The 26,019-nt window shown below is 36.1% G+C and overlaps 1 protein-coding gene across 5 annotated transcripts in view; it reads right to left on the reverse strand.

The window, feature by feature from the left end:
* The window catches only part of ZNF292 (zinc finger protein 292), a 92,319-nt gene that overhangs the window by 34,890 nt on the left and 31,410 nt on the right, over positions 1-26,019 (reverse strand). For 2 of the 5 annotated variants that reach the window (XM_013063729.2, XM_004766945.3), the window contains 3 exons: positions 10,431-10,585; positions 9,966-10,044; positions 7,579-7,714 (listed from right to left, as the gene is read on the reverse strand). In XM_013063729.2, the coding sequence (XP_012919183.1) occupies positions 7,579-7,714; positions 9,966-10,044; positions 10,431-10,585 (370 nt within the window). Of the gene's footprint in view, positions 1-3,147; positions 3,178-7,578; positions 7,715-9,296; positions 9,395-9,965; positions 10,045-10,430; positions 10,586-26,019 lie in introns of those variants that run through there. The other 3 variants (XM_045075856.1, XM_004766946.3, XM_045075857.1) reach the window with 3 other exon arrangements.

Raw genomic sequence — 26,019 nt, forward strand, 5'->3', positions numbered from 1 at the left:
TGACTGTTAAGAGCCAAGACAGATTCACTAAACATAAACTAGGTTACACTTGTCACAAAAATTATCTCAATATGTACTGGAGACCCAAATGTTAAATGTTAAATTATAAAACTTCTTTTAGAGAAATCTATAGAACTCTAGATTTGATAATACCAAATACCAGTCACTTTACTTTTTTTTTGTATGGATTTTTTTAGATTTTATTTATTTATTTGACAGAGAGCACAAGTAGGCAGAGCAGCAGGAAGAGGGAGAGAGAGAAGCTGGCTCTCCACTAAGCAAGGAGCCTGATGCGGGATTTGATCCCACGACACTGGGATCATAACCTGAGCTGAAGGCAGCCACTTAACCTACTGAGCCACCCAGGTGCCCTATATTAATTCATTTTAATTCCAGTATAGTTAACATAGTGGTAATGACGTGTTTTTTTTTTTTTAAGATTTTATTTATTTATTTATTTATTTGTCAGAGAGGGAGAGAGGGAGGGAGAGAGAGCTCATGCGCAAGCACATGTACAAGCAGGCAGAGTAGCAGGCAGAGGGAGAGAGAGAAGCAGGCTCCCCGCTGAGCAAGGAGCCTGATGTGGTACTCAATCCCAGGACCCTAGAATCATGACCTGAGCCAAAGGCAGCGGCTTAACCAACTAAGCCACGCAGGTGTCCCGTGGTAATAAATTTTTGGGTAAGACACCAAAAGCATGATCAATCCACAAATGGAAAAATTCGTGTAGTTGAACTTCATTAGAATTTTAAAATTTATGCTCTGTGAAAGACACTGTTAAGGAAAAGCATCAGTCACAGACTGAAAGAAGTTATTTGCAAAACTCCTATCTGATAAAGAACTCGTATCCAAAATATACTAAGAATTGTTATAACAATAGGAAAACAAACAAACTGATTAAAAATAAGGAAAAAAAACCTAAAGGGATGCTCATCAAAGATACACAGATGGCAAATATGCATATGAAAACATGCTCAGTACCTGATGTCATTACAGAAATACTAATTGAAACAGAAATGTAGTATTATTACAGACCTATTAGAATGGGTACAATTCCCAAAACAGGTAATCCCAATTACAAATGAGGGTCTAGAGCAACAGGAATTCTCATTCACTGCTGGTGAGAATACAGAATGGTATAGCCACTTTAGAAAACAGTTCAACAGTTTCTTACAAAGCAAGACATAGTCTTACTATATGAGCTAGCAATCTTTTTTTTTTTTTTAAAAGAACAGAATCTTTATTTTTTTTTTTTTTTTAGATTTTATTTACTTATTTATTTGAAGGAGAGAGACAGCAAGAGAGGAAACACAAGCAGGGGGAGTGGGACAGGGAGAAGCAGGCTCCTGCTGAGCAGGGAGCCTTATGTGAGGCTTGATCTCAGAACCCTGGGATCACGACCTGAGCCAAAGGCAGATGCTTAACAGGTGAGCCACCCAGGCGCCCCATGATCTAACAATCTTACCCCTAGTATCTACCCAATTCATGTGAAACTTATGTCTGCCCAAAAACTTTCATGCAAATGTTTACAGTAGCTTTATTCATAAACAGCAATGGTAGTAAACAAGATGTCTTTTAATAAGTAAATGAAGAAACTGGTACAGTCATACCACACATGATATGGTATACAATTCAGCAATGAAAAGGAATGAGCCATTAAGGTATTCAAGACATAGATGAATGCCAAGTAAAAGAAGCTAGACCAAAGGCTACAATTATATGACATTCTCAAGAAGCCAAAACTACAGAGATGGTAAACAAATCAGTAGTTATCGGGTGTTTAGAAGAGCATTCAGTGGGTGATTTTTTTTATGTATGGTAGTGAAACAATTCTGTATGATACTCTAATGGTAGATACACGTATATACTATGCATTTGTCAAAGCCTATAGAACTTTACAGCACAAACAAGAAATCTTAAGGTATGCAAATTTTAAAAAAATATTTAGGAGGTTGGGGAAGCCCAAGATGAAATGAATACAGGGGATAAAAAACCTAACTGTATTACAAATGTTATGACAGAACTTCACTGAAAGAGGTAGGAACTAAAGTGCCTGCCAAAGATATGAATTCAAAGATTCATATCTTTGAATGAGTGGAGTCTATACACTAATGCTGATAATTAAGTATATAGATAGCAAATGGTAAAAGGTCAGTCTGAAAATACTGTGTTAGTGCATGATTCCCATTATAGGACAGTCTGTTGAAGTGAGAGGTTACAGATAAGCAAAAAGACAAGACTAGAGTGATTCTTTTGGTATGGATTAGTGGAAGAAAGATATCAGTATGGACCCTCCTATTTAGTCTGATGTAAATACAGCTGGTTACATATGGAAATAGTTACAGATGTGTCTACACACAGATTAGTACACCTACATATAATTTGCTTTGTCTGTTGAGAGGACCTAGAAGCAATGACACCCTAGAAACAATGTCACTTCAGTAGCAATAAACACATCCAGTTATCAGGTCTTGGTTTCTATTACTGTTCTCCAAGAAAAAAGAATAATGGCTCCTTGAAAAAACAGCTGATTCTAGGACTGGGACAGGAAATACGTAAATTAAGTTGGAGCACCTTACAGTGCCAGAAAGCAAGAGAGTACTCAAATAAAAAAATACAACCCATAATGACAGGGGTATATCAAAAGGATACAGAAATTAATAAATAAGAGGATTCCCAATGGCCAAAGCTGGGACAATCTGAGTAACGAAATAAAGTAATATTGGATTATGACCAAAGTATAAAATGAATATTCATTAGTCCATATAAACAAATGAATGGGGGAAAGATAAAGCTGTGTAAATTCCAATAATCTGTGTAGATACTGTCCTCCTCCAGGATGTAGAGCTTAAATTTCACCACTTAAGTGTGGGCTGCATGTAGTAACTTCCCTCCAAAGAGTATGGTATAAAAAGGGAGAAAAAGAATAACTTTCAAGTGGAGAAACCTGACAAACACACTACCTCAGCCAGGTGATCAAGGTTAATATCAACAATGAGAAGTCATGTGGACAATATGTACCCTTGATATGATGTGATAACAATGGCATTTTACCTCTGTGATCTTCCTCCCCAAATCCATAAGTCCAGTTCTAATCATGAGAGCAACATCAGACAACTCCCAATTAAGGGACATTCTACAAAATACCTGACCAGTATTCCTCAAAACTGTCAAGGTCATCAAAAACAAGGAAAGTCTGAAAAATTGTCACAGCCAAGAGGAGCCTAAGAAGACATGACGACTAAATGTAATGTGGTATCCTGGATGGGATCCTGGAACAGAAAAAGGACATTAGGTAAAAACTAAGGAACTCTGAATAAAGTATGGAAGTTAGTTAATAACAAAGTATAAATACTAGTCTATTAACTGTGACAAATGTATCATACAATACAAGATATGAAGAGTAAAAAAAATTAGTAGTGAGGTATAGGCGAACTCTTCACAATTTTTCTGTAATTCTAAAACTATTCTAAAATAAAAAGTTTAAAAAATTTATAAATTAGCTCATACTAACCTCAGTATTAAACATTATTGCTTAAAAGAACTCTAGCAAGAAAAAAAAAAGAACTCTAGCCAAATACTTGTTATGGTGTTAGGGTCTTTCATCAAATCCTTATATATACAAAAAAGTAAAATCATGGAGCAGACACAAGGAAAAACAGGCGTATTTTATCAAACAACCATAATCAGAGTATTGATTAAGGATTGAAGGCAAGAAGGAAGATTTCTGTTAAGTATCTGAGAGGCTATGTTTCTGGACATGACCATTTTATGGTTATTTTCAAGGACCTGGATGCCAAAAGAATATATGTTAACAAGAGGCAACTGGTAAGGGCAAGCACCTTGAATAACAAAATCAAGATTGAAAAGAATGCTGAAAAGTTGCACAGAATGAATCTAACACTGAAATTAAGCAGGGGGGAAAAAGCAATGCTTTGTGTGCCAAAGGAAAGTATAAAATTGTAGTTGGTAATTTAAGGGTACTGTTTATTTTTAAAATTTTTTGCGTGATTAATAATTTCACGGACCTGTAGGAATAATATGGCTACCCAAAAAATTTAATGTCATCTTAAGTCACACTAGAAGTATAAATTGTCAGAATGAAAAATCAGAGAACCAATGATCTCAAAGTCAGCCAGATCATATTCAGGGTACACATTAAGTTCTGAGAATTACGTATTAAAGAGATCCAAAAAATGCATTTTAAAAACCTTGCTATGGCATGAAAGGAAGGGCTTACACTTTGTTTGGCATGGCTCTAGGGGTAGTACTAGATCCAAAAGATGGAATTCTAAGAATGTAGTTTACACAATTTTTATAGTGAAGAAATCACAGGTTAAGAATAGACTGAACTACACAGCAAACCATCTCTCTAGCAAATAAACTAGTGTTTAAGAGAAGGCCAACTGGTGTGTCTGGGTGGCTCAGTCGTTAGGCATCTGCCTTCAGCTCAGGTCATGATCCCAGGGTTCTGAAACCAAGCCCCACATCGGGCTCCCAACTCAGAAGGAGCCTGCTTTTCCCTCTTTCACTGCCCCTGCTTTGTGTTCCCTGTCTTTTTGTCTGTCAAATAAATAAATAAAATCTTAAAAAAAAAAAAAAAGAGAGAGAGAGAGGGGGGGGCCCATTTATTTGTCAGTGATATTTAGAAGCAGTTAAAATTGGGTTAAAAAAAAAAAATTAGCATTCATTGTCTTTCCAATCCTGAGATTATGACCAAAGAAAGATAAAAGTAATACGTAAGCATAAAGTTCCTTAAGAAATTCAAAGGGCACCTACTTGAATTGTGTAAATTTAGTTATTAGAGTTACTTTATTCTAGGATGCTGAAACCTTAATAGTGAAACTAGCATTTCCACCCACCCTCAATCCCCCAAGTTGAAGAGCATTTCTTGGATTAGCTGGGTTTTAGTGAGTCCAAATTTAATCAATTTAAAAAAAAAAAAAATTCTGGGACGACTGGGTGGCTCAGTAAGTTAAGCCGCTGCCTTCGGCTCAGGTCATGATCCCAGAGCCCTGGGATCAAGTCCCACATTGGGCTCCTTGCTCAGCAGGGAACCTGCTTCTCTCTCTGTCTCTAGATGCCACTCTGCCTGCTTGTGCGCTCACTTGCTCCCTCTCCCTCTCTCTCTCTCTGAGAAATAAATATTTTAAAAGAAATCACAATTAGGTAGATTACTGTTCAAATACTACATCAAACCTCCAAAGGGTTCACTATAAACAAAGTAATGAGCATAGCCTCCTGAGATGTATTATTCTCTAAGCTCTAGTTCTCTTCAAACTTGCTGTAGTTAAATTAAACTAAGAGACTGGGTATTCAAAGCTAAAAGTTCCCCATCCTTCTGAATCATCACATTTGATAATGTAAATAAATTAATATTAGGTGTAAAATGTTAATTCCTTCAACTTTTTCAACATACACTTCTAGCTTCTGTGATTATTCATAAAATGACTCCCATCAAAGAGACATTCTAAATACCAGAGAACCAAGTAAAGATTATGGCTGCAAAATCTGTCATTTACCATCTGACTGCTTCACTTAGTTTTATTAAAGTCTGGCTACCTACAATCCTAAGAAATTCCTCTTGGTTGAATAATCCAAATTACTCTAGTAGCTAAGTCAGGCAAAGAACAAGAAATAAAGCAGCAAAGAGATGGGCAGAGACTTTGCTAACAGAAATGATGTTAGAAACATTTAAGCAAGTAAGGAAATGGAGCACATATTCTTTTTTTTTTTTTTAAAGATTCCATTCACTTATTTGGCAGACAGAGATCACAAGTAGGCAGAGAAGCAGGCAGAGAGAGAGGAGGAAGCAGGCTCCCCGCTGAGCAGAGAGCCCGATGCGGGGCTCCATCCCAGAACCCTGGGATCATGACCTGAGCCGAAGGCAGAGGCCCTAACCACTGAGCCACCCAGGCGCCCCTGGAGCACATATTCTTTTAAAATAAATTTTAAATCTCTGCTAAGGTAAAGGTTCTGTTTTAGTGTAATGTGTGAGCTCAGCAAAAATGCTCTTCAGAAACTGACAACAGAAAAAAGGAGTTAGTTATTTAAGCTAGGTGCAATTTTATTAGGCTAGGTGCAACAGGTCATGATTTAAATGAAGAGAGGTCCTGACTTCAATTCCTGGCTCTGCCTCACAACACTGGCAATGTAATACTGAAAAGACAACCAATCTTTCTGAGCCTCCATTTTCTCATCTGTAAAATAGGGATAATAAAGATCCTACCTTTTTCACACGATCATCAAGGTTAAATGAAACCATGAATATAAAAGCACATTTCAAACTGTTAGGAACTATACAATGTAATCTGATATTAGTAGTAATATACTATATCCAGTATATCCAAAAGCTGAATAGATTAGAAAGTATAATTTGATTATAAGAACAAAATCTTAGTGGTATTAGTATACTGGGAATGTAACTAATATGCCAAAGGCAAAAAAAAAAAATCTAAGATTCTCAATTTTAAATGTTGTTCTTATTATTAATTTAAATAATGAGAGTCCAGTTCCCATTTCTCCAAAGTCTTGAGAATACTGTAATACTGTGAGAATACTGTGGATATCTACCATGGCAGGGGGTACTAAAAATAATTTGCCTGTGAAAAGTAAGAAACAGGTAACATTGCTAGAACTATCAGGAAAGCACAGAGAAATTTTAAGAGGGGAGCCAGGTAGGAAAAACCAGTTTGAGGAGAAGTTTGGGGATTGGCTGGAAGGTATCAATTTATCAGAAGACTTCACAAGCAACAGACCTAACTTCTTTCTCAGAGCCTTCACAATTTGCTACCACATAGCAATATATCTAAGGTTTGCCATCCATCAACAAGCAAAGCAGAAATGAACAAGAGAAGAAGTTTATTTACTTCTTCAGTTAAATACCTTGGAAAAAGTTTGGGTGAAATCTGGGCACTTTCCTAAGTAAATTTCAAGAAAAGTACCAAAGACAGTAACTATGCTCTTCTTCATGGTATATAAAATTTTTGAGCTCTGAACATTAAGCGTTTACACATATTACTCGTGATTTAACCATCTACTTCCAACAGGGTATCTGCCAGTTGAGTTTAACTGGGATCTTTATTACCCAAGCTCATAAAATAACAACAAAACAGAATAAAATAAAATGGAGTGATAAGCTGTTGAGAAAGAGTACTAATCTTAGAGGCAGAAGACTTGAGAGTTCTAGGTTTAATTTCTTTCTCTATTTTGAGGAAAATCATTTAACTACCCTACTTCTGCTTCCCCATCTGTCAAGTAAGTTATCAAATACAAGCTAGATTGCCACCTGTCAGGATATTGCCGAGGGAATTCCTCTATGTGAAAACATGTTGGGGAAAAATTTTAGTTTTTCTGTTACTCTAAGACTGTGTAATATCCTATAAATACATCTTCCCCCAAATAAAAATAAGGTGAAGGGCCACAAGTACCTCAGCTAAAATTTAATTGAATGGTCCTTCTTTGGGAAATCTTGAAATGAATTATATTTATCAAAACAATTTTAAGTATTTATTTTTTTCTAGTCTAATGTTTTTTTTTTTCTTTTTTTCTTTTTCTCTCTCTCTCTAGAAAATTTACCTTTATCCTTATCCAATGGTTCCTGGGAAAGTATAGTGCACAGTACCGGGTTTTTCCACACCCCAGTCTCTTGAGCTAGAGTAGCTAAAAAATGCAATTCACAGCTGCCATTCTCCATCAGCTTTTCATGAGCTACCTATAAATATTAAATAAACATCCAAAGAATTACAACAGATTTTAAAAGCAAGCTTATCAAGCTCTAAATATAATACTAAACTTTTGAAAAATCAGACTTTTATCTTAAAAATTTCACATCACATTACAAAATGCTGAATTCCTTTACTTCCGATTCTTAAAGATGAATCTCAAGAACTGTATCATTTGTAACTTTTAAATAAATACAATGTATTTCTAGAAATAAGTCAAAATTATTTTTCCCCCAAAATCTAGACCAAGAACAGTTACTTCTGAAGGAAGCTATCAGAATATCCATAATATAAAAGACCTTACACATTTTATATCTTGTGTTAGTAAAAAACTTTTTCCCAAAAAAACTACCATTAATAAAGGACAGATCTGCATCAAGGCCTAAATGACAACACACACATATTCCAATAAAAGGGACTTAGGAAAACTAAATGCATGGTTTTTCATTTATTCATTATATAGATTTGGCAATATTCTATTTAAAACTGACACTAAAACTTGATTACTAGTTGTTTCCAAGTGTTCATGCAATTAGCATATTCTTCAAGACCTGAAAGACCAATGGTTTTTATTCAATTCAGAAAATGTTTATTGGGAATTTCTACGGGCAAAGGACTAGGGAAGAGAGCAAATGGTCCCTGCATTTATGGGGCTTATCCTCTAGTGGGGTAAAGAAAGTTAAAACAGTAAAACACAGGTAAAATGAAACAAATGCTGTTAAGCAAATACAAAATAACCCCAAGGGAGCTCTGAAATGAGAGCAAAGTGTCATGGAAACTCTTAAAGCTATATGCTATGTTTATTCAAAAAGTTTATTCCTCAAAACCATAAACTCTCCCCACTGCAACAAGTTCCAGTGCTTTAAGAAAGTTTCTTCGAACAATTGCTGAAATCTACCATATAAGGATTTAAAGAGTTATTTCCTTCTCATTAACCCATATGAAAAAGTATCAACTAGTGCTACTGTTTCAAAAGGGAAAGTTTAAAAGTTATCATATGCTGACAAAATAGCATAAGAAATTCAGTATTGTATTTGTACATAAACAACTTAATTAATTCTGAGGTAGAATGCCAAACAATTAAAAGTTCTAAAATAATTATTTGCCTAAAAATAAATACTTGCTGGAAAAACCACCTAAGACATGAGTTACTGATAACTCTGAAGTAGAAATTACGTGATCAAAAAATTAGTTGCAATGTAACAAACACAAGACACCTTCATTTCAACAATTAATTATGTGTAAGACACTATGTGGAATCCTATGATATTAAGATATAAATCCTTTCCAGAATTTTGCAATTGATTAAGATTTCAATGGTTAATATTAAAACAGGAAAGCTGACTTCTCTACCTAACTACAGTTTATTTCACATGCTTCTGAAATTTGCAACTAGTTCTCTTTAATCGCTACAGGAAAAAAATTAAAAACAAAACAAAACAAAAACAACAACAACAAAAAAAAACATCAAGCCAAACATGTTTTATGAACTCTGGCTAGAGAAAGAGAAATACTTTCTAAAACTAACTAGTAAAATCATTCTTTTTAGTTAATCAATTAATCAAAACTTACTTGAAGCTATAGTATATCCAGCACAATCTAGTGCTTGAAACAAAATTTAACATTCTTGAAAATACTCCAACACAACTAAGTACTAAATTGTGTAGTACTTCTGTAAGGTAGAGTAACAGCACTAAACAAGAGAGACAAAGCATGTGTTTTCAGTTACAGGCAAAAAGCATGGATTTTGAAAAAAAGAACCCTGATTCAAGTAACTACTCTGTAGTATTAGCTGTATAAATTTGGGTAAATATTTTAAAGTATGAGCCTCAGTTTCCTCACCTTTAATATGGGAAAAATACAACTTCCCCCACAAAGTTTTCATAAGGATTAAATGATATATTAAATTCATTTAAGGCACATTGCAGATTTTCGGCAAGTAAACTGTTTCTAAATACAAATTAGGGCATTTTCTTTTGTTTTCCCTTACCGGTCTGGCAAAGTATTAATTAACTGATCTTAAAGAACACTGCAACAATATTCAATCAATCTATTTAAATGTATATCATCATTTAACACACATTTATTGAACATCTAGCATATGAATGACACCAGTGTTAATAAGAGTTGCAAATAATGCCTATTATTACTTAGATGGTTTGAAGTATAACCAAATAATTTATTAATAAAGAAAAAGGATATGATATACCTATATGAAATCTAATAGGTAAATGTTCTCACCTGCACCAGTGTCTGAAACTGTTCCCACTGTTTATCTGATAACTCAACAGGCAGACACAGTAAAAGTTCAACACAGCTTCTAAAAAACAAAAAATTGGTAAGGATACAAACATTTATTAAAATTCAAAGTAAAATAAAACAAATAATCCTTGTATCAGCAGATACCCCATAACTATTCTATTTAAAATTAAACTATCCTGAGATACAGAATTGAGACAAAAAAGCTTGATCTAGGGGCGCCTGGGTGACTCAATCAATCGTTAAGCATCTGCCTTCCAAACAGGTCCTGGTCCCAGGGTCCTGAGATGGAGCCCTGCGTCAGGCTCCCTGCTCCTCCCTCTCCCACTCTCCCTGCTTGCATTCGCTCTCTAGCTGTGTCTCTCTCTGTCCAATAATATTAAGTAAATTCTTTAAAAAAAAAAAAAAGCTAAATCTAATTTTTTATTTACTCAAAGGTCTACTCACAATGCCAAGCGTTCCAGAACCAACGCTACATTTTCACATTCAGAGGTAAGATAAGGTCGCGCTTTAACATAACTTTGGATAGCCACTGTGTATACCTCCAATAAAGGTAAAGGATCTTCTGAAGTTTTCCATTTCTCTGCATATTCAAGGAGTGTCTGTTTTGGAAAGAGTAATAGAAAGTATTCAATGTAAATCAAAATACACATTGGTTCATCAACTGTTTCTCTTTCCTCCCTGAGAAATCTTGAAAAATAAAATATTTATAAAAACAAAAAGTAGCTTACACTGATTAAAATATTAAAAGTAATAAAGCCATAGTCTTATTTCCAACAGCTGTTCATACGAGAAAAGATTAGTGTTAATTATCCAACAACAGCATCATTTCATGAAAGATGTTAAGTACTGCAAACATTATCTTCTTTCTAACTTCTTCTGACTTCTTTCTCTAGTCAAAATGCCACCTTTCACCTCAAAACTGCTAAGATTTAGAAGTTATTTTAAAAAGAAGATACCTAGACAAGCTTCACCAGAAGGGAAGCAGTAAAGAATTTCAAATATTTACATTTCTATTTTTCATGTAAAAAGCATAAAATTCAACACCTAAAATAAATTGCAAATAGCTAGAAGACATGTAATTTTTCAGTTAATAAAAAAATAATAGTACAACATATTACTATTTTTATGACAATCTTTATCATTTAAAAAATTGTATGAAGAGCTTCAACATACATAAAATCAATATTAAAGATATTAAAAATTATAAGATTAAGTAACTTTTGGAATAAAGTGCTTATTTTTTTTTAAATAAAAAACTCTTTATCCCTTAGTAAAGCAAATATTTCAAATATACCTTATCAGAATTACTGAAAATAAGAAAACAAAACAACAAAACCACCACCACCCCTGATGTTTATCCTAAAGAAGAGGTGGAAGAAACTGGCAGCAGCATTTAAAGACACCCACATTTAAGACTCTACAACTATTAAAATAGCGAATTACTAAAAAGTATTATCTAAAAAGTTCTATAATTATACTAACTGTTTTCATAAAATAGAAAACTGCCATAATTGGTTCTCTTCACACTTCAAGATTTAAAACTCCTCTCCCCACATCTGGAAATTCAGGTGCCCTTTCCCAGAAAAGAGGGTATTTTGGATGAAAACTCCATGAGGGCTTACATCCTCTGGCATACAGAAGCAGCTTTTAAAAAATATGTAGATAGGCAGAAGAAAGGTAGGAAAGAAGACAAAAAGGAATGAGGAAGGAAGAACTTACAAACACTCAAAACACTGCCTTGTCCTCTCTAGTCCCTCTAACAGCAGTAAGTGATCAGGGAGAATAAGGAAGAAAGAAGGACTAAAAGGAGGAATCTGGTGAACTGAAGAGCAACACAGTAACAACTCACTCTCTGAGCAGTCATATATTCACAGACCCTGATCCTCTCCAAGTTGGACAGAAATGCAGGTAACCTGGAGATCCAAACTTGCCACTGATGTCTAAAGCGAGGGCAGTTTTGTGGGACTGAGCCTTTAAACTGGGAGGTCTGACGCTAAGTTCAGGGAGTTAACTGTCAGAATTCAATGGTAAGAAATCTAATTTGGTGTTGGAGAGTTAGAGAAAAGGTATAGAGAAAGAACATGTATTTCATGTTAGCAGTAAAAAGAAAAAAATCCCTCAACAGAACTTGTATAAATATCCAGCCCTGTGTATTCTCCCTCTCCTCCTGCCCTTCCCCCTGCTCGTGTATGCAGGCATGCTTGCTCACTCTCTAATAAAAATATAATCTTAAAAAAAAAAAAAAGAATTTATAAAATCTAAACCAAACCTACCAACTGAATGGAAATATCTGCATTTTGGGATTGTTTGTAGCCATCTTTCTATTTCTACGAATGAAACAGAGTATAACATTCTGTTTTTAAAGTTGGTTTTAATGTGTTCCTTGGGCATTTTATGGTGATGTGGCAGAGGATGACCTCACATATTCAAGAATTTCAGAATTAAAAACTGTGCGTTACTTCAGCTAACACCTGTCTTTCTACACAAAGTTATTAAATATTATTTTCCTTTTTCTGGAAAAAGTGTTTAGATGCCTAGGAAATTTCATGCCGGGCAAATGTTTCTAATCTAATATGGGTAAGATTAAAAGCTTAGGTTTCCCCTATTAGTCCTCTAGCAGTAACGAATCAATTTCCATAAAAGAGTTTTAACTTTAGCTGGAAAAGAAGACAAAATAAAGCACACCACTTTCCAAATGGGTTTGAAATTATAAGCTTTTTCCTTTTCTTATCTCCTAACCAAAAGAAACCCTAAAGTCTACACACATGCACATATCTAGGAGGACCTCTTTTGTTGCACTTCACCTCATTGTGCTTCAAAGCTGCAGTTTTTTAAAAACTGAAGGTTTCTGGCAACCGTGCATTGAGCAAGTCTAACAGCATAGACTTCCCAACAGCTATTGGCTCACTTTGTATCTGTCACATTTTCATAATTCTTACAATAATTCAAACTTTTTCATTATAATAATTATATTTGCTATGGTGATCTGTGATCTTTGATGTAACTACTGTCACTGTTTTTAGGGCACCACAAACAGCGTTCATCTAAGACAGTGAACTTAATCTATAAATGTTGTGTGTGTTCTGACTGCTCTACTGACCATCTTTGGGCCTCCGTATTCCCAGAGACCTAACAGTACTGAAATTAGGGCAATTAACCCCACAACAGCCCTCTAAGTATTCAAGTGAAACAAGAGTCACACATTTCTTTAAATCAAAAGCTAGAAATGACTACGCTTAATGAGGAAGGCATGTCAAAGGCCAAGACAAGCTGAAACCTAGGCCTCCTGTGCCAAACAGCCGAGTTATGAATGCAAAGTTAGAATTCTTTTTTTTTTTTTTTTTTTATTTATTAGACAGAGAGAGAGATCACAAGTAGACAGAGAGGCAGGCAGAGAGAGAGGAGGAAGCAGGCTCCCCGCTGAGCAGAGAGCCCGATGCGGGGCTCGATCCCAGCACCCCGGGATCATGACCTGAGCCGAAGGCAGAGGCCCAACCCACTGAGCCACCCAGATGTCCCCAAAGTTAGAATTCTTGAAGGAAAAGTGATACTCCCATGAACATAGGCATGCTAATAAAATCAAACAGCCTTATTGTTAGTATAGAGAAAGTTTTAGTAGTCTGAATAAAAAGATCACCAGCCACAAGAGTCCCTTAAGCCAAAACCTAATCCAGAGCAAGACCCTAACTCTCTTTAATTTATGAAGGCTGAGAGACGTAATTAAGTGTCAGAAGAAAAGTTTGAAGCTAGCAGAGGTTGCTTCAAGAAAAGGTTTAAGGAAAAAAAAAATCTCTGTAACATCAAAGTGTAACATGAAGCAGCAAGTCACCTACAAGATCTAGCTAAGATCATTAATGGAAGTGGCTACAGTAAACAATAGATTTTGGGTGTGGACAAAACCACCTTCTATCACAAAAAGATGCCACCTAGGACTTTCTTAGCTAGAAAGGTGAAGTCAATGCCTGGTTTCAAAGCTTCAAAGGAAAGGCCAACTCTTCTGTCAAGGGCTAATGCAGCTGGTGACTTTAAGGGAAGCCCATGCTGAAGACCCTAGGGCCCTTAAGAATTAATGCTAAATCTACTCCGCCTGAGCTCTGTAAGTGGAACAAAACTTGGAGAGTCCATCTGTTTACAACATGGTTTATTTAATATTTTAAGCCCACTGCTGAGATAAAGATTCTGTTCAAATATTACCATTCACTGATAAATGCACCTGGTCACCCAAGAGCTATGATGGAGATGTACAGGATTCATGTTGTTTTCATACTTAATACAACATCTGTTCTGCAGCCCATAGATCAAAGAGTTATTTCAACTTTCAAAACTTATTAAAGAAGTACTTTCATAAGGCTAGAACTGCCCGAAACAATGATTCTTCTGATGGATCTGAGCAAAGTAAGTTTAAAATATTCTGGAAAAGATTCACCATTCTAGATGCCATTAAGGACACTTGTGATTCATGGGAAGAGGTCAAAATATCAACATTAAAAGGAGTTTGGGAGAAGCTGATTCCAATGCTCCTGAATGATTTTGAACGGTTCAAGACTTTAGTGGAGGAAGTAACTGCAGATGTGGTGGAACCAGCCAGAGAACTAGAATTAGAAGTGTAGCCTAAAGGGGTGCTTGGCTGGCTCAGTCAGAAGAGCATGGGACTTTTGATCTTGGCTGAGGTATAGAGCCTGAGTCCCACAGGATATGTAGAGATTAAATAAAAAACTTAAAAAATAAAGTGGAGCCTGAAGATGTGAATGTATTGCTGCAACCTCATGATAAAATTTACACAGATGAGGAGGTACATTTTAGAGATGAGCAAAGAAAGTGGTTACTTGAGATGGAATCTACTCCAGGTGAAGATGCTATGAAGACTGTTCAAATGAAAACAAAGGATTTAGAATATTACATAAACTTAGTTGATAAAGCAGTGGCAGGATATGAGAGGACTAACTCCAATTCTGAAATAAGTTCTACTGTGGGCAAAGTGCTATCACACAGCATCACATGCTACAGAGAATTACTGGTGAAAAGAAGAGTCAATCAAAACACACTTCAGTGTTGTCTTATTTTAAGAAAATGTCACAGCCACCCCAACCTTCAGCAACTACCACTCTGATCAGCAGCTATCAGCAAAAGAAGACCCTCCATGTGCAAAAAGAGTATGACTTGGTAAAAGCTCAGATGACAGTATGTTTTAGCAATAAAAGTATTTTTAAAATTAAGGTAAGTACAGGGGTACCTGGCTGGCTTAGCCGGTGAAGCATGCAACTCTTAATCTTGGAGGTTGTAAATTCAAGCCCCATGTAAGTGTAGAGCTTATTTACAAATAAAATCTTTTAAAAAATTAAGTGCATATTTTTTAGACTTAGTGCTATTGCATACTTAATAGACTGCAATACAGTGTAATTTCATGTGCAGTAGGCAAACAAAAAATTCATCTAACTCACTTTATTGTGACATTTGCTTTATTGCAGTGGTCTGGAAATGAACCTGCAGTATCTCCAAGGTATGCTTGTACTTACACTTTTCCCAAGACCTACATTTCTTGATATGTCTAACTCTGCAAAGGGTACTCATCCATTATTTCTTTCCTTCATGACCTGAGTTCTACTGTCCTCAGATGAAAGAAGTTTTTAAACTTAACTCTAATAGGTAACCAAGGATGAATGCTTTTGGGTTTAACAGAGTCTGAACTGATGAGAAAAACAACTGACAAATCTCAGAATGTTAGAACCAGAAAGCACCTTAAAAACTCTCTCTCCTCACCTCATTTTATTGATGAGGAAAGAGGGAGAGGAAGTAGATTCTGGTGAAAATGAGACCACTCAGGTGGCCATTTAATAGTCTGGGAATAATGTAACTAGGAAGAGGGTAGAAAGATGACAGCAGATTGAGATAATATGAGAAATGTGATGATATGCTCATAATGATTACGTATTAAGAAAGTAAGTTAAAAAAATGGTTAAAAAGCAAGTATCTATGTGTATAGAGCTTTGAGAGTTGGTATTTATAGTTAATAAGTGTTTTAATAGTAGAGCTTCCACTGTTTCTCAAAACACTAAGTAGAACCACTGTGAAACTGGCCTATCCCCAACATAACTGGTTAATAAATTATGCTTCTTCTATTAAAAAAGTTACTTATTTATATCTACTGCCTTAATTAATCTATACAAGGAATTTTAAGTGGAAATGTCAGAATGATCAGACTCCTATTCTTTTCACAGAATTACAAGAGACCTTAAAGATCATTTGATTCTGTTTTAAGAGTAGTAATTAAAGGGTCTAGTGACCTGCACAATACTAAAAGAACTGGTAATTTGCAAAGCCAGGCACCCTCACTCTGTGAAACATTCTGTCCACTACAAACAAATACTGGTTATGTTATTATAAGAGAACTTTACATCTGTGGTGTTACTCTGTAACTACAAAGTACCTTTTACCTCTATTAATTCAATTATTCCTCGTAACTTATGAGATGAAGTACTATTTATCCAATTTGCCAGCCAAACTAGAAATAAATAACCTCTTTATTGATTAAGCTTATTTTAGTTGGAGGTCAGACTCAAAGAAGCATACAATAAAAAAGTTTTTCACAAAACGGGAAATTAAGAGGAAGGGCTGGTTAGTTTAGCAGCTCAAGTCTTCAAGATTGTAATGAGCACTGGGTGATAATGTAAGCAATGATTCACTAACGCATATACCTGAAACTAGTATTACACAGTATATTAACTAAATGGAATTTAAGCAGAAACTCGAAAGAAAAAAATTATGAACAAATAAAAACAATGTCTTCAAGAACCCACCTGTATCAAGAACCCACCTATGTCTTCACTCTGCTATCCTCAGGTGGTACCCCTACCCAATTCCCAGGCCTTAAGACAGTGAAACAGGTTTCTTATCCAGTCTCAGCAGTAACCAGAAAGATGAGACTATCTCTTCATGTGCATCTCATTTAGGAACAAGGATTCCTTTCTCAGAAACCCCAAACCCAATTCCCATCCCGATTTCTCCTCAGATCTCAATGGCCACAACTGCATCACACACCTATGTCAAAAATTACCCAGACATCATGGAACCCCCTGGTTGACTTTTAAACCAAGGAGAACCCACTATCCAAGGCTGGAGATAGGGCCTGATTCTCTGAAGCATAAAACTGTGTAGAAGAAGGAAACTGAATAAAATCAGAGTTCTATTAGGAAAGTGAGGGAGAAACCAGTCTTACAGTTTGGCTGTCTAATGGTTTTTATGTCCACATACCCTCAAGAATGAAGAAGTCAATGTTTATGTGTGCATATATGTATGTGTATTTATATTTGTATATACATATAAACAAAGATAAAAAAGTCACTGTGATCTGGTTTTGAGAGAAGTGTGAGGGGATAGTATAGAAGGTAAGAGTTTGGGAAAGAAAAGTCTCCTATAAGGCACCAGACTGCTTCCATTAATGAGTAAAGTATGGCAAGAAAATATAAAACTGTTATATGAAGAATGACTGATGGAACTAAGGATGCTTAATCGGGATAGTAACATTTACTCAGTACTTACTATAGGCTAGGCATTGTTCTGAGAGCTTTACATGTAATACTTATTAGCAATTAGATAAATTACAGTACTATACTAAACTGGACCAACTTGGGTACAAAAAGATTAAAGTAACAAGCTCCAACACTACAGAGCTAGTTAAGAGGCAGAGAAGAGATCCAAACCCTAACAAGCTTGACTTTAGAGTTTAAGTTTTATGCTCTACATTTCTGAAGAAATTTTTGATTTTCAAATTCACAAATCTGAAGACCTGTCATGTAAGGGAAGAGTAAATTTTATTCTGTGTCGTCTCACAAAACAAACCAGGACCACTAGGTTAAGTTTGAAGAAGATAGATTTCTGCTTCCTCTGAGGCAGAGCCATCAAACAATCAGAGTTAACCAAAATAGTACAGGGTAGCCTCCTGAGACAAGAGGATCTACCACAGTTATCAAGCAGGGACTTAAGAGTTCAGGATGCTGCAGGAGAGTCCTATTTTGGAGAACAGTCTATCACAGTGGAAGAGATTATACTTACTGTGGTATGTGTGGGAGTGTCCTAAACCAGGGGTTCATAGAGGTTCTGAATGCTGTATTATTTTAAAGTTATTTAAATTAGCTTCTGATATTTAAAAATAAGTTTTTTAAAGGGGGAAGGGGCAGAGGGAGAGGGAAAGTAGAATCTTAAGTAGGCTCCATGCCCAGTGTGGAGCCCAAGGTGAGTTCAATGTCAGAACCTGAGATTATGACATGAGCTGAAATCAAAAGTTGGATGCTTAACCGAATGAGCTACCCAGGAGCCCCTAAAAATAAGTTGTCCCTAAAAATTGGATTTTTGGCTTTTCTTTTAAAAAATTTAGGAATTTTGGCAACTTTGGGCATATATTCCACTATGACAACAACTGGCTGGAGCTGAGTGATGAGCCAAGGTCCTTGGGCATAAACTCTCGGGTTGCTACTAGCTTTACCTAGTTGTCTCCCTCTTTAAGGGACCTACTGCACCCCTACAAGGAATTTGTAGTTACAGCCTCTACTCTTTGGCATTATGGAACAAGCCTAGAGAAGAGAAAAAAATGTAACTAAGAGAAAGGTTAACAGATCATGCTCTAATAGGATCTCTAATGCACTGTTTTCCAACCTCTTTTTCCTAAGGAAACTTTGACTTTTTTCCCTTAACCATCCTCCATCTCCAATGAAATTTTAAATAACCAGATGTATTGTATACCTCCTTATGGGCCACAAACTATTATAATTCTAAGTTTTTCTCTTGAAGAGCCAAGTTTCACCCCCTTGGGAATAATAATGCACACTTTAACATTTTGGCTCTTAAACTTATTTCTCATTATCTAAGTCAGCAGAGACTGGAACATGAATACTCTAAGGAGAAAGACAGTATAAATTAACTTCCAGCAGCTTCCTTTTGTTCCTCTAAGGGTTATTAGGTAAGAAAAGAAAAGAATTTTGAGTAAAACCACAGGAGTGTGCATGAGGACTAAACCACATTACTGTCCTATGTAAAGCTGAGACTAGTGCAGTGTTGGTTATGTTTATACCATTATACCCCAGTTCTGTTCCAATTTATATCTAGGATAGTCTACAGCAGAAGCTTTCAAAAGTTTTGACCTCATGACTCTTAATTCTCTTAAAATAAGAGATACCAGTGGCTGTTTTTTATGTGGGTTACAACCACCAATATTCACCATATGAGAAATGAAAACTAAGATTTTTAAACTATGTATTTTTGAATAGATCTTTTAAAAAAATAAACATGATGTTACTACAAATAAGATATTTTTAGAGAAAAACTTTTCCAAAAAATTAGTAAAATGAATGCCATTATTTTAAATTTTTCAAATTTATTCAGTGTTTGACTTAGAAAAAAAGCATGACTCGCCTAATTCTGCATGTAATCTGTTGCACTATCACACATCATGTAACCTCTGGAAGACTCCACTGTACACAAGTGAAAGAAGGCAAATAACATCTTATAGTTTTGACTTTTTGGACCCCCTGAGCACTTGGTGTGTAATGCTCTTTATTTTTTTTTTCTAAGATTTTATTTATTTATTTGACAGAGAGAGAGATCACAAATAGGCAGAGAGACAGACAGAGAAAGAGATGAGGAGAAGCAAGCTCCCTGCTGAGCAGAGAGCCCAATGTGGGACTCGGGATCATGACCCGAGCAGAAGGCAGAGGCTTAACCCACTGAGCCACCCAGGTGCCCCTGTAATGCTCTTTAAATTGCAAAGTTATTAAAATGTATTTTAAGGTTTTGTATAAAAATGATTGACTGGTTTACATTTTTGTACCCTGCTCTCTCCAAACTTCACCAAAGTAGCATAAACCAGGGGCACCTAGGCAGCTCAGTTGGTTAAGTGTCTGCCTTTGGCTCAGGTGATGATTCCAGGGTCCTAGGATGGAGCCCTGTGTTGGGTTCCCTGCTCAGTGGGGAGTCTGCTTCTTCCTCTTCCTCTGCTGGTCCTCCTGCTTGTGCTCCCTCTCTCTGTCAAATTAATTAAATTAAATTTAAATTAAGTATTATAAGCCCACATAAACCAAGAAAATAGAAATGGAGGAAAGAGAAACAAAATTTTAAACACTAAAAAGCATATGTAAGAGTGGAAGAATGGCACTTTAAGAAAAGTGACTCCTAAGTATATAAATCACTAACTGCAGGAACACCAAAGGGTTCAAGAATTGGGAGCACCAGGTACCTCTAGAAATGGGGGTGAAGGTGGGTCTAGGAAGAGGATTGGTTCAAAGTCTATTTAAGCAGTTAGGCCTCTCTGATTTCATAGTCGCTCTCCACAGTTAGGTGACCCAAGCTAGGAACTATACTCTCTACTGCCAGCAGAAGCTATTCTGTAGAGAAGTCTTCTTTCTTCCTCCCCCAACCCTTTTTTTTTTTTTTTTAAAAGGTGTCCATACACAATTGAGGAGGGGTATCTTACTTTTATAGCAAAGCATTAAGTCAACTTTACACACAGACTAACTATAAAGGCAGCTCCCTTTCTCAAGCCCTCTTCCCAAAATCATTGTCAGAACCTCCAGAGGCTTTAGTGGAGTCCTTCTCTTGGAACTCAAGAGAAAAAACCCAGAGATTCTGCCAGGCTTTTCGGGGTAGGCGGGGGGAGACGACTAGCTAGGTTCCCTTTAGGTGAAGACCACAGCAAACCCCATTCCGGGGAGTGGAGCACTGAATCACTTTTTCAGTAGTATACCTTTAGATATGCACAGGCAAGGACCACCTACACATTTGATTAAGAAGCAACTAATAGTGAGATCAAAACAAATGGTAAAAAACAAAAACAAAAACCACATACACACAAACTCAAACTCAAAACAAAACAAACAAGAAAGAAACCTGGAGTAAGGAGGGACTATGAGACTATGGGAGAAAACAAAATCCAAAAACGTCCTCAAAAATCATTAACGTCCTCAAAGGTTAAGAGAATACACAGACCTATGAACAAAACACAGTGTCATATTAGAAAAAAAAGATCTAATTAAAAATAGCAGAAATGAAATCCTCAAAGAGCTAGAAGATAAGATGAGGAAAGGTCCCCAGCAAGTACAATAAAAGGGATAGGCGAGAAAAGATAAGGAAATCTGGAGACCAATGCCTGAGGTCCTACAATTAACAACAGGAATTCCAGAAAGTCAAAACAGAGAAATGGAAATCAAAGAATTAATTTAAGTGAATTTCCAACAACCTAAGGACATGAATTTTAATGGAAAGACCCACCGAGTGCCCATAATTGCTGAAAGTAGACCTACACAAGGCACTTTTTCATAAAATTTCAGAGCTCAAGGACAAGGAGGATCAAAATAAGCTCAAAGGAAAAAAGACTTCTCAACAGCAGGAATGGAGCCAAAGGAAAATGAAGTGTTGTATTAAAAACTGAGGAGAAATTATTTCCATCCAACTATCATAATATTAAGACAGCAAACTCATTTTCAGACATGCAAGTTCTCAAAACTTTCACCTTCTAAAGATTTTTTCAGGATGCTACCGAAGGGAGAATTTTGCCAAAATGAGAACAAAGCAAAAAAAGAAATGACAGTGATATCCAAGAAAAGGGAAGCTAACAAAGAGAAAGGCAATGAAGATCCAAGAAGAAAGCTGTGTAACAGGCCCAAAGAATAACTGCAACCTAACAGATGGCTCTAGGAGAAATTTCTTCAAGAGGAACCTGATGGACTGCCTGAAGTGCCTGAATAAACTGAGAGATTTACACAACTAAGGGAAGAGTTTGGATTCAATTAGCAAAACATATACATATATATATATGTATATATTTGTGTGTTTGTGTGTGTGTGTGTGTGTGTATGTAATTCAGATAAAGCAAAAAGTCTTAGAAAATGGTAAACAATTAGAGAATGAACATTCTTTACAAACACAAATAAAACATTTACGGAAAAAAACCCACAAATTGGTCACCGAAGGGGGAAAAAAAAAAGAAAAAAGAAAGGAAGAAAAAATACCCACAAACAATTCATGTCATATATTTCATTCATTGAACACAGTGAAATAAAGTTAGAAACTACTACCAAATGAATATTCCTGTAAGGAAAACTACAAACTTGAAAAATCTTTAGATGTACTTCTAAATCATGGCTGGAAGATATCATAATAGAAAACAAAGAATAATACTTAGACTTGAACTACAGCAAAAACACAATATATCAAAATTTGTAGGATGCAGCCAAAGCAATCTAAAAAGGAAAATTTATAGGTGCAAATGTTCATCTTGAAATTCTTCTATACTTTTTTCTTAAAAAAAAAAAAAATCAACAAAAAACCCACACATTTGTTTCAACACAGTATGAGTAAGACAAGAATTTCCCACTTGCTTATGTGTGATTTATTTTATTTTATTTATTTATTTATTTATTTATTTATTGGGTGAGAAACATCCAGTGAAAGCAGAAAACTGAACCCAGAGGAACTGAGCTGTGCTGGAACATGCAAAATACATTAAAACTAAACACATGTACCATCTATATCAGTTCACCAGGTGTGTTGAACCACAACTACACACACCTACAGTATTACTCTTTCTGTCCAATGTCAGAGAACCCTCCTTCCACCACCTCACAATAACTTGCAAGCTGTATCCCTTCTCACACCTACTTCCACAAGCAAACTTCAGGTCTTTTTCAAGTCAAGTACCACATTCATCCTAGTATTTCCATATGTCTTAACCACTAAATGGATATAAAAGAGTACTACTGTTTTTATATGGTTCTCTGTTGGGGCGGGAGGAAGGAAGAGAGAGAGGGGAAAGGAGGGAGGAAGGGAAGGAGAGAGAGATATGAAGTTTTTCAGTGTTGTGCCTCTAACCCCATTTTCTCCATAAACCCTGTGATTCTTTTTTTTTTTTAAAGATTTTATTTATTTATTTGACAGAGAGAAGAATCACAAGTAGGCAGAGAGACAGGCAGAGAGGGAGGTGAAGCAGGCGCCCTGCTGAGCAGAGAGCCCAATGTGGGGCTTCATCCCAGAACCCGGGGATCATCACCTGAGCCAAAGGCAGAGGCTTAACCTACTGAGCCATCAGGTGCCCCAAACCCCGTGATTTTTGTTGTGTAATTGCACAATAAGGTCTGCTTGGAATACATATGTTGTGATAAAGCAAAACTGAATGCATTAGAAAAGATACAATGAAAAACACTTATAAAGGATATTATTGGGACGAATACAGAAGTCTAAACATACTCTGTAATTAGATATATTAATGTGTTAATATTAAATTTCCTGAGTGTGATGAATGTCTTTGGCGTTAGGATATAAAAATATAAGGGGGAAAATGTCATGATGCCTACTAACTTAAAAAATCCAGGAGAAAGAGAAAATAAGTGTGAGACAAGCAAACACAGTAAATGTTAACAACTAGCAGATCTTGTGAAAGGTGTCCATCGTACTATTCTGTAATTCTTCTGTAATAAAAAGTTTGGAAAAGCAAAACATTGGCGATGGCAAGGGTGGCAGATTGAATTCTCCACTCCCTGCATTCCAGGCTCTTTTTGACATGACTTTAGAATACTCCCCATACTGGTAGAGAATATATTCCTGTCCTTTGCAGCTTGTTTTAAACAAAAGAATGGGGCAGGAGTAATGGTAGGCCAGCTGTAAGTTTAAAGCTCTTGTCCTGTCTTTTGCTTCTACTTTCAACACGAGAAGATATATCCAGATTACCCTAATCAGGAGGATGAGAAGCAGATGTCATCTGGTTGCTCTGGCTGAGGCCAACCTGTGTCAGTCAACATCCAGTCAGCGTCTTACCTACGCATGACTCTAGCCAAGACAAGCAGACTGCCTAGCCAATCATCATCTGACCTCGGACAAGTGAGCAATACATGCTGAGTGTTACATATCACTAAGACTTTTGTGGTTATTATGCAGAATTTTGTGAAAACAACTATGCAGCCAACTTAAGCCAACTTAACTTAGACAATAAACAGAATAAACTCAATGTAAAAGAATTTTTTTTAAAGTAAAAAAAGTGTAAGAAATAAATGAAATAGAAAATAAAGATACAAGAGAAATATCAACAAATCCAAACGCCAGTCATTTGAAAAGATTAAAAAATAAGAAATCTTGTGACAAAATTTATCAAAAAAAAAGAAAGAAAAGAAAAGAAAAGCACAAATACATAGAATAGGAATGAGAAAGAGATCACCATTACCGAAGCATTACAATTTTTTAACTCTTAATACATTAAATAATGTTACTCCTTATTTGAAATGCTTAAAGATCTTTTTTATAACTATTTAACTGATTTTTAATGAAAAAGCTTAAAAATCTGAATGGGAAGTATTTTAGAAAAAGTTTCTAAAACTAACTCAAAAAGAAGTAGAAAGAAAGAGTCCTTTACCTCCTTTACCCACTCAAGTCCTTTACCTACTACAGAACCTGAATCCAATTAAAAAAAAAAAAAAAAATCGGGCGCCTGGGTGGCTCAGTGGGTTAAGCCGCTGCCTTCGGCTCAGGTCATGATCTCAGGGTCCTGGGATCGAGTCCCGCATCGGGCTCTCTGCTCAGCAGGGAGCCTGCTTCCTCCTCTCTCTCTCTGCCTGCCTCTCTGCCTGCTTGTGATCTCTCTCTCTCTCTCTGTGTCAAATAAATAAATAAATAAATCTTAAAAAAAAAAAAAAAAGATTAAAAAAAAAAATCACCAAATGATTTTTACAGGAAAATCCAGCAAACAATCTGTCAGAAAACAGATAATCTCTTTAGTATAGAAACTTTTGGAAAAAAGGAACGAGAATATGGAGGGAAAGAAAACTCTCCCAATTCATTGTCTGAGGCTATTATAAACCTGAAGAAAACTGAGATACGTAACATGAAAAAGGAAAATCTCAGGCCAATCTCACTTATAAACAGAGATTTTAAAATCCTAAATATTGGATGCCTGAGTGACTCAGTCAGTTAAGCATCTGTCTTTGGCTCAGGAAATGACCTCAGGGTCCTGGGTTTGAGCTGTGGGATTGAGTCCCACACTGGAGCCTGCTTCTCCCTGTCCCTCTGCCTATGCCTGCCACTCCCCCTGTTTGAACTCTCTCCTTCTGTCAAATAAATATATACATTTTTTTTAAATCCCAAGTATTACTAAATCAAATCCTATAATAAACATTTAAAAATTAAAAAAAAATATTTTGAAACAATCACAGTTACAGAAAAGCTGACAATACAATAGAGAGAAAATTTTTTCCTGAACCATCTGGAAGTTAATTGCCAACCTGATGCCCCACTGCCTTTAAATACATGCATGTATGTCCTACAAACAAGGACCTCCTATGCAAACAGAGTATGACCATGAAAATCAGGAAATAAATATTGGTAAGTTAATGCCATTTAGTTTTCAAACACAATTCAAGTGTGCCAATTATCCCAACCATTCCTTGTAGAGAAAAGTACAATATCTGGAACCATGCAATATATTTAGCTATCATGTCCTTTCAGTCTCTAAGACTTATTTATGACCCTTACACTATCAAAGATTATGGGCCAGCTGTTTTGTAGAATGTCCCTTAATTTAAGTTTGGTATTTTCCTGTAATTATATTCATGTTATGCATTTTGGCAGGAATACCACTGAAGTGATAGTGATTTCTTCTCACTGTATCTCACTGTATTAAGTAGTATCTGATTTCAATCTGTCCCATTATGACATTCCCTTTGATCACTTGATTAAAGTTGGGTCTGCCCTCTTTTGGGTTCTGATTTAGCATGCTGGAATTGGCTGTCTCTTCCACACACACACCAGACCACCCTTCTCCCTTTGCTTAGGCCCTGACAGAAATGCCCCCCTTCCCCTCTGGTCGGGCTGTGAAGCTCCACCTCAGGCTGCTCCCTTTCCTCTTCATGGATGTTCTCTACTCATCACTCTTGGGCTCTAAATCTCCACACACAGCCATGTAAGTCACCTCCCTATGGAACATTCGTCATCCTAACTGGGCTTGATTCCTGCCCCACTGAGCTGCTCTTCTGTGCAGATACCCTCTTTGCCTGATCTG

Source organism: Mustela putorius, unplaced genomic scaffold, assembly GCF_011764305.1.
Source record: "Mustela putorius furo isolate JIRA1106 unplaced genomic scaffold, ASM1176430v1.1 tig00000166_pilon_pilon_pilon, whole genome shotgun sequence".
In the NCBI taxonomy this organism is placed as follows: Eukaryota; Metazoa; Chordata; class Mammalia; order Carnivora; family Mustelidae; genus Mustela; species Mustela putorius.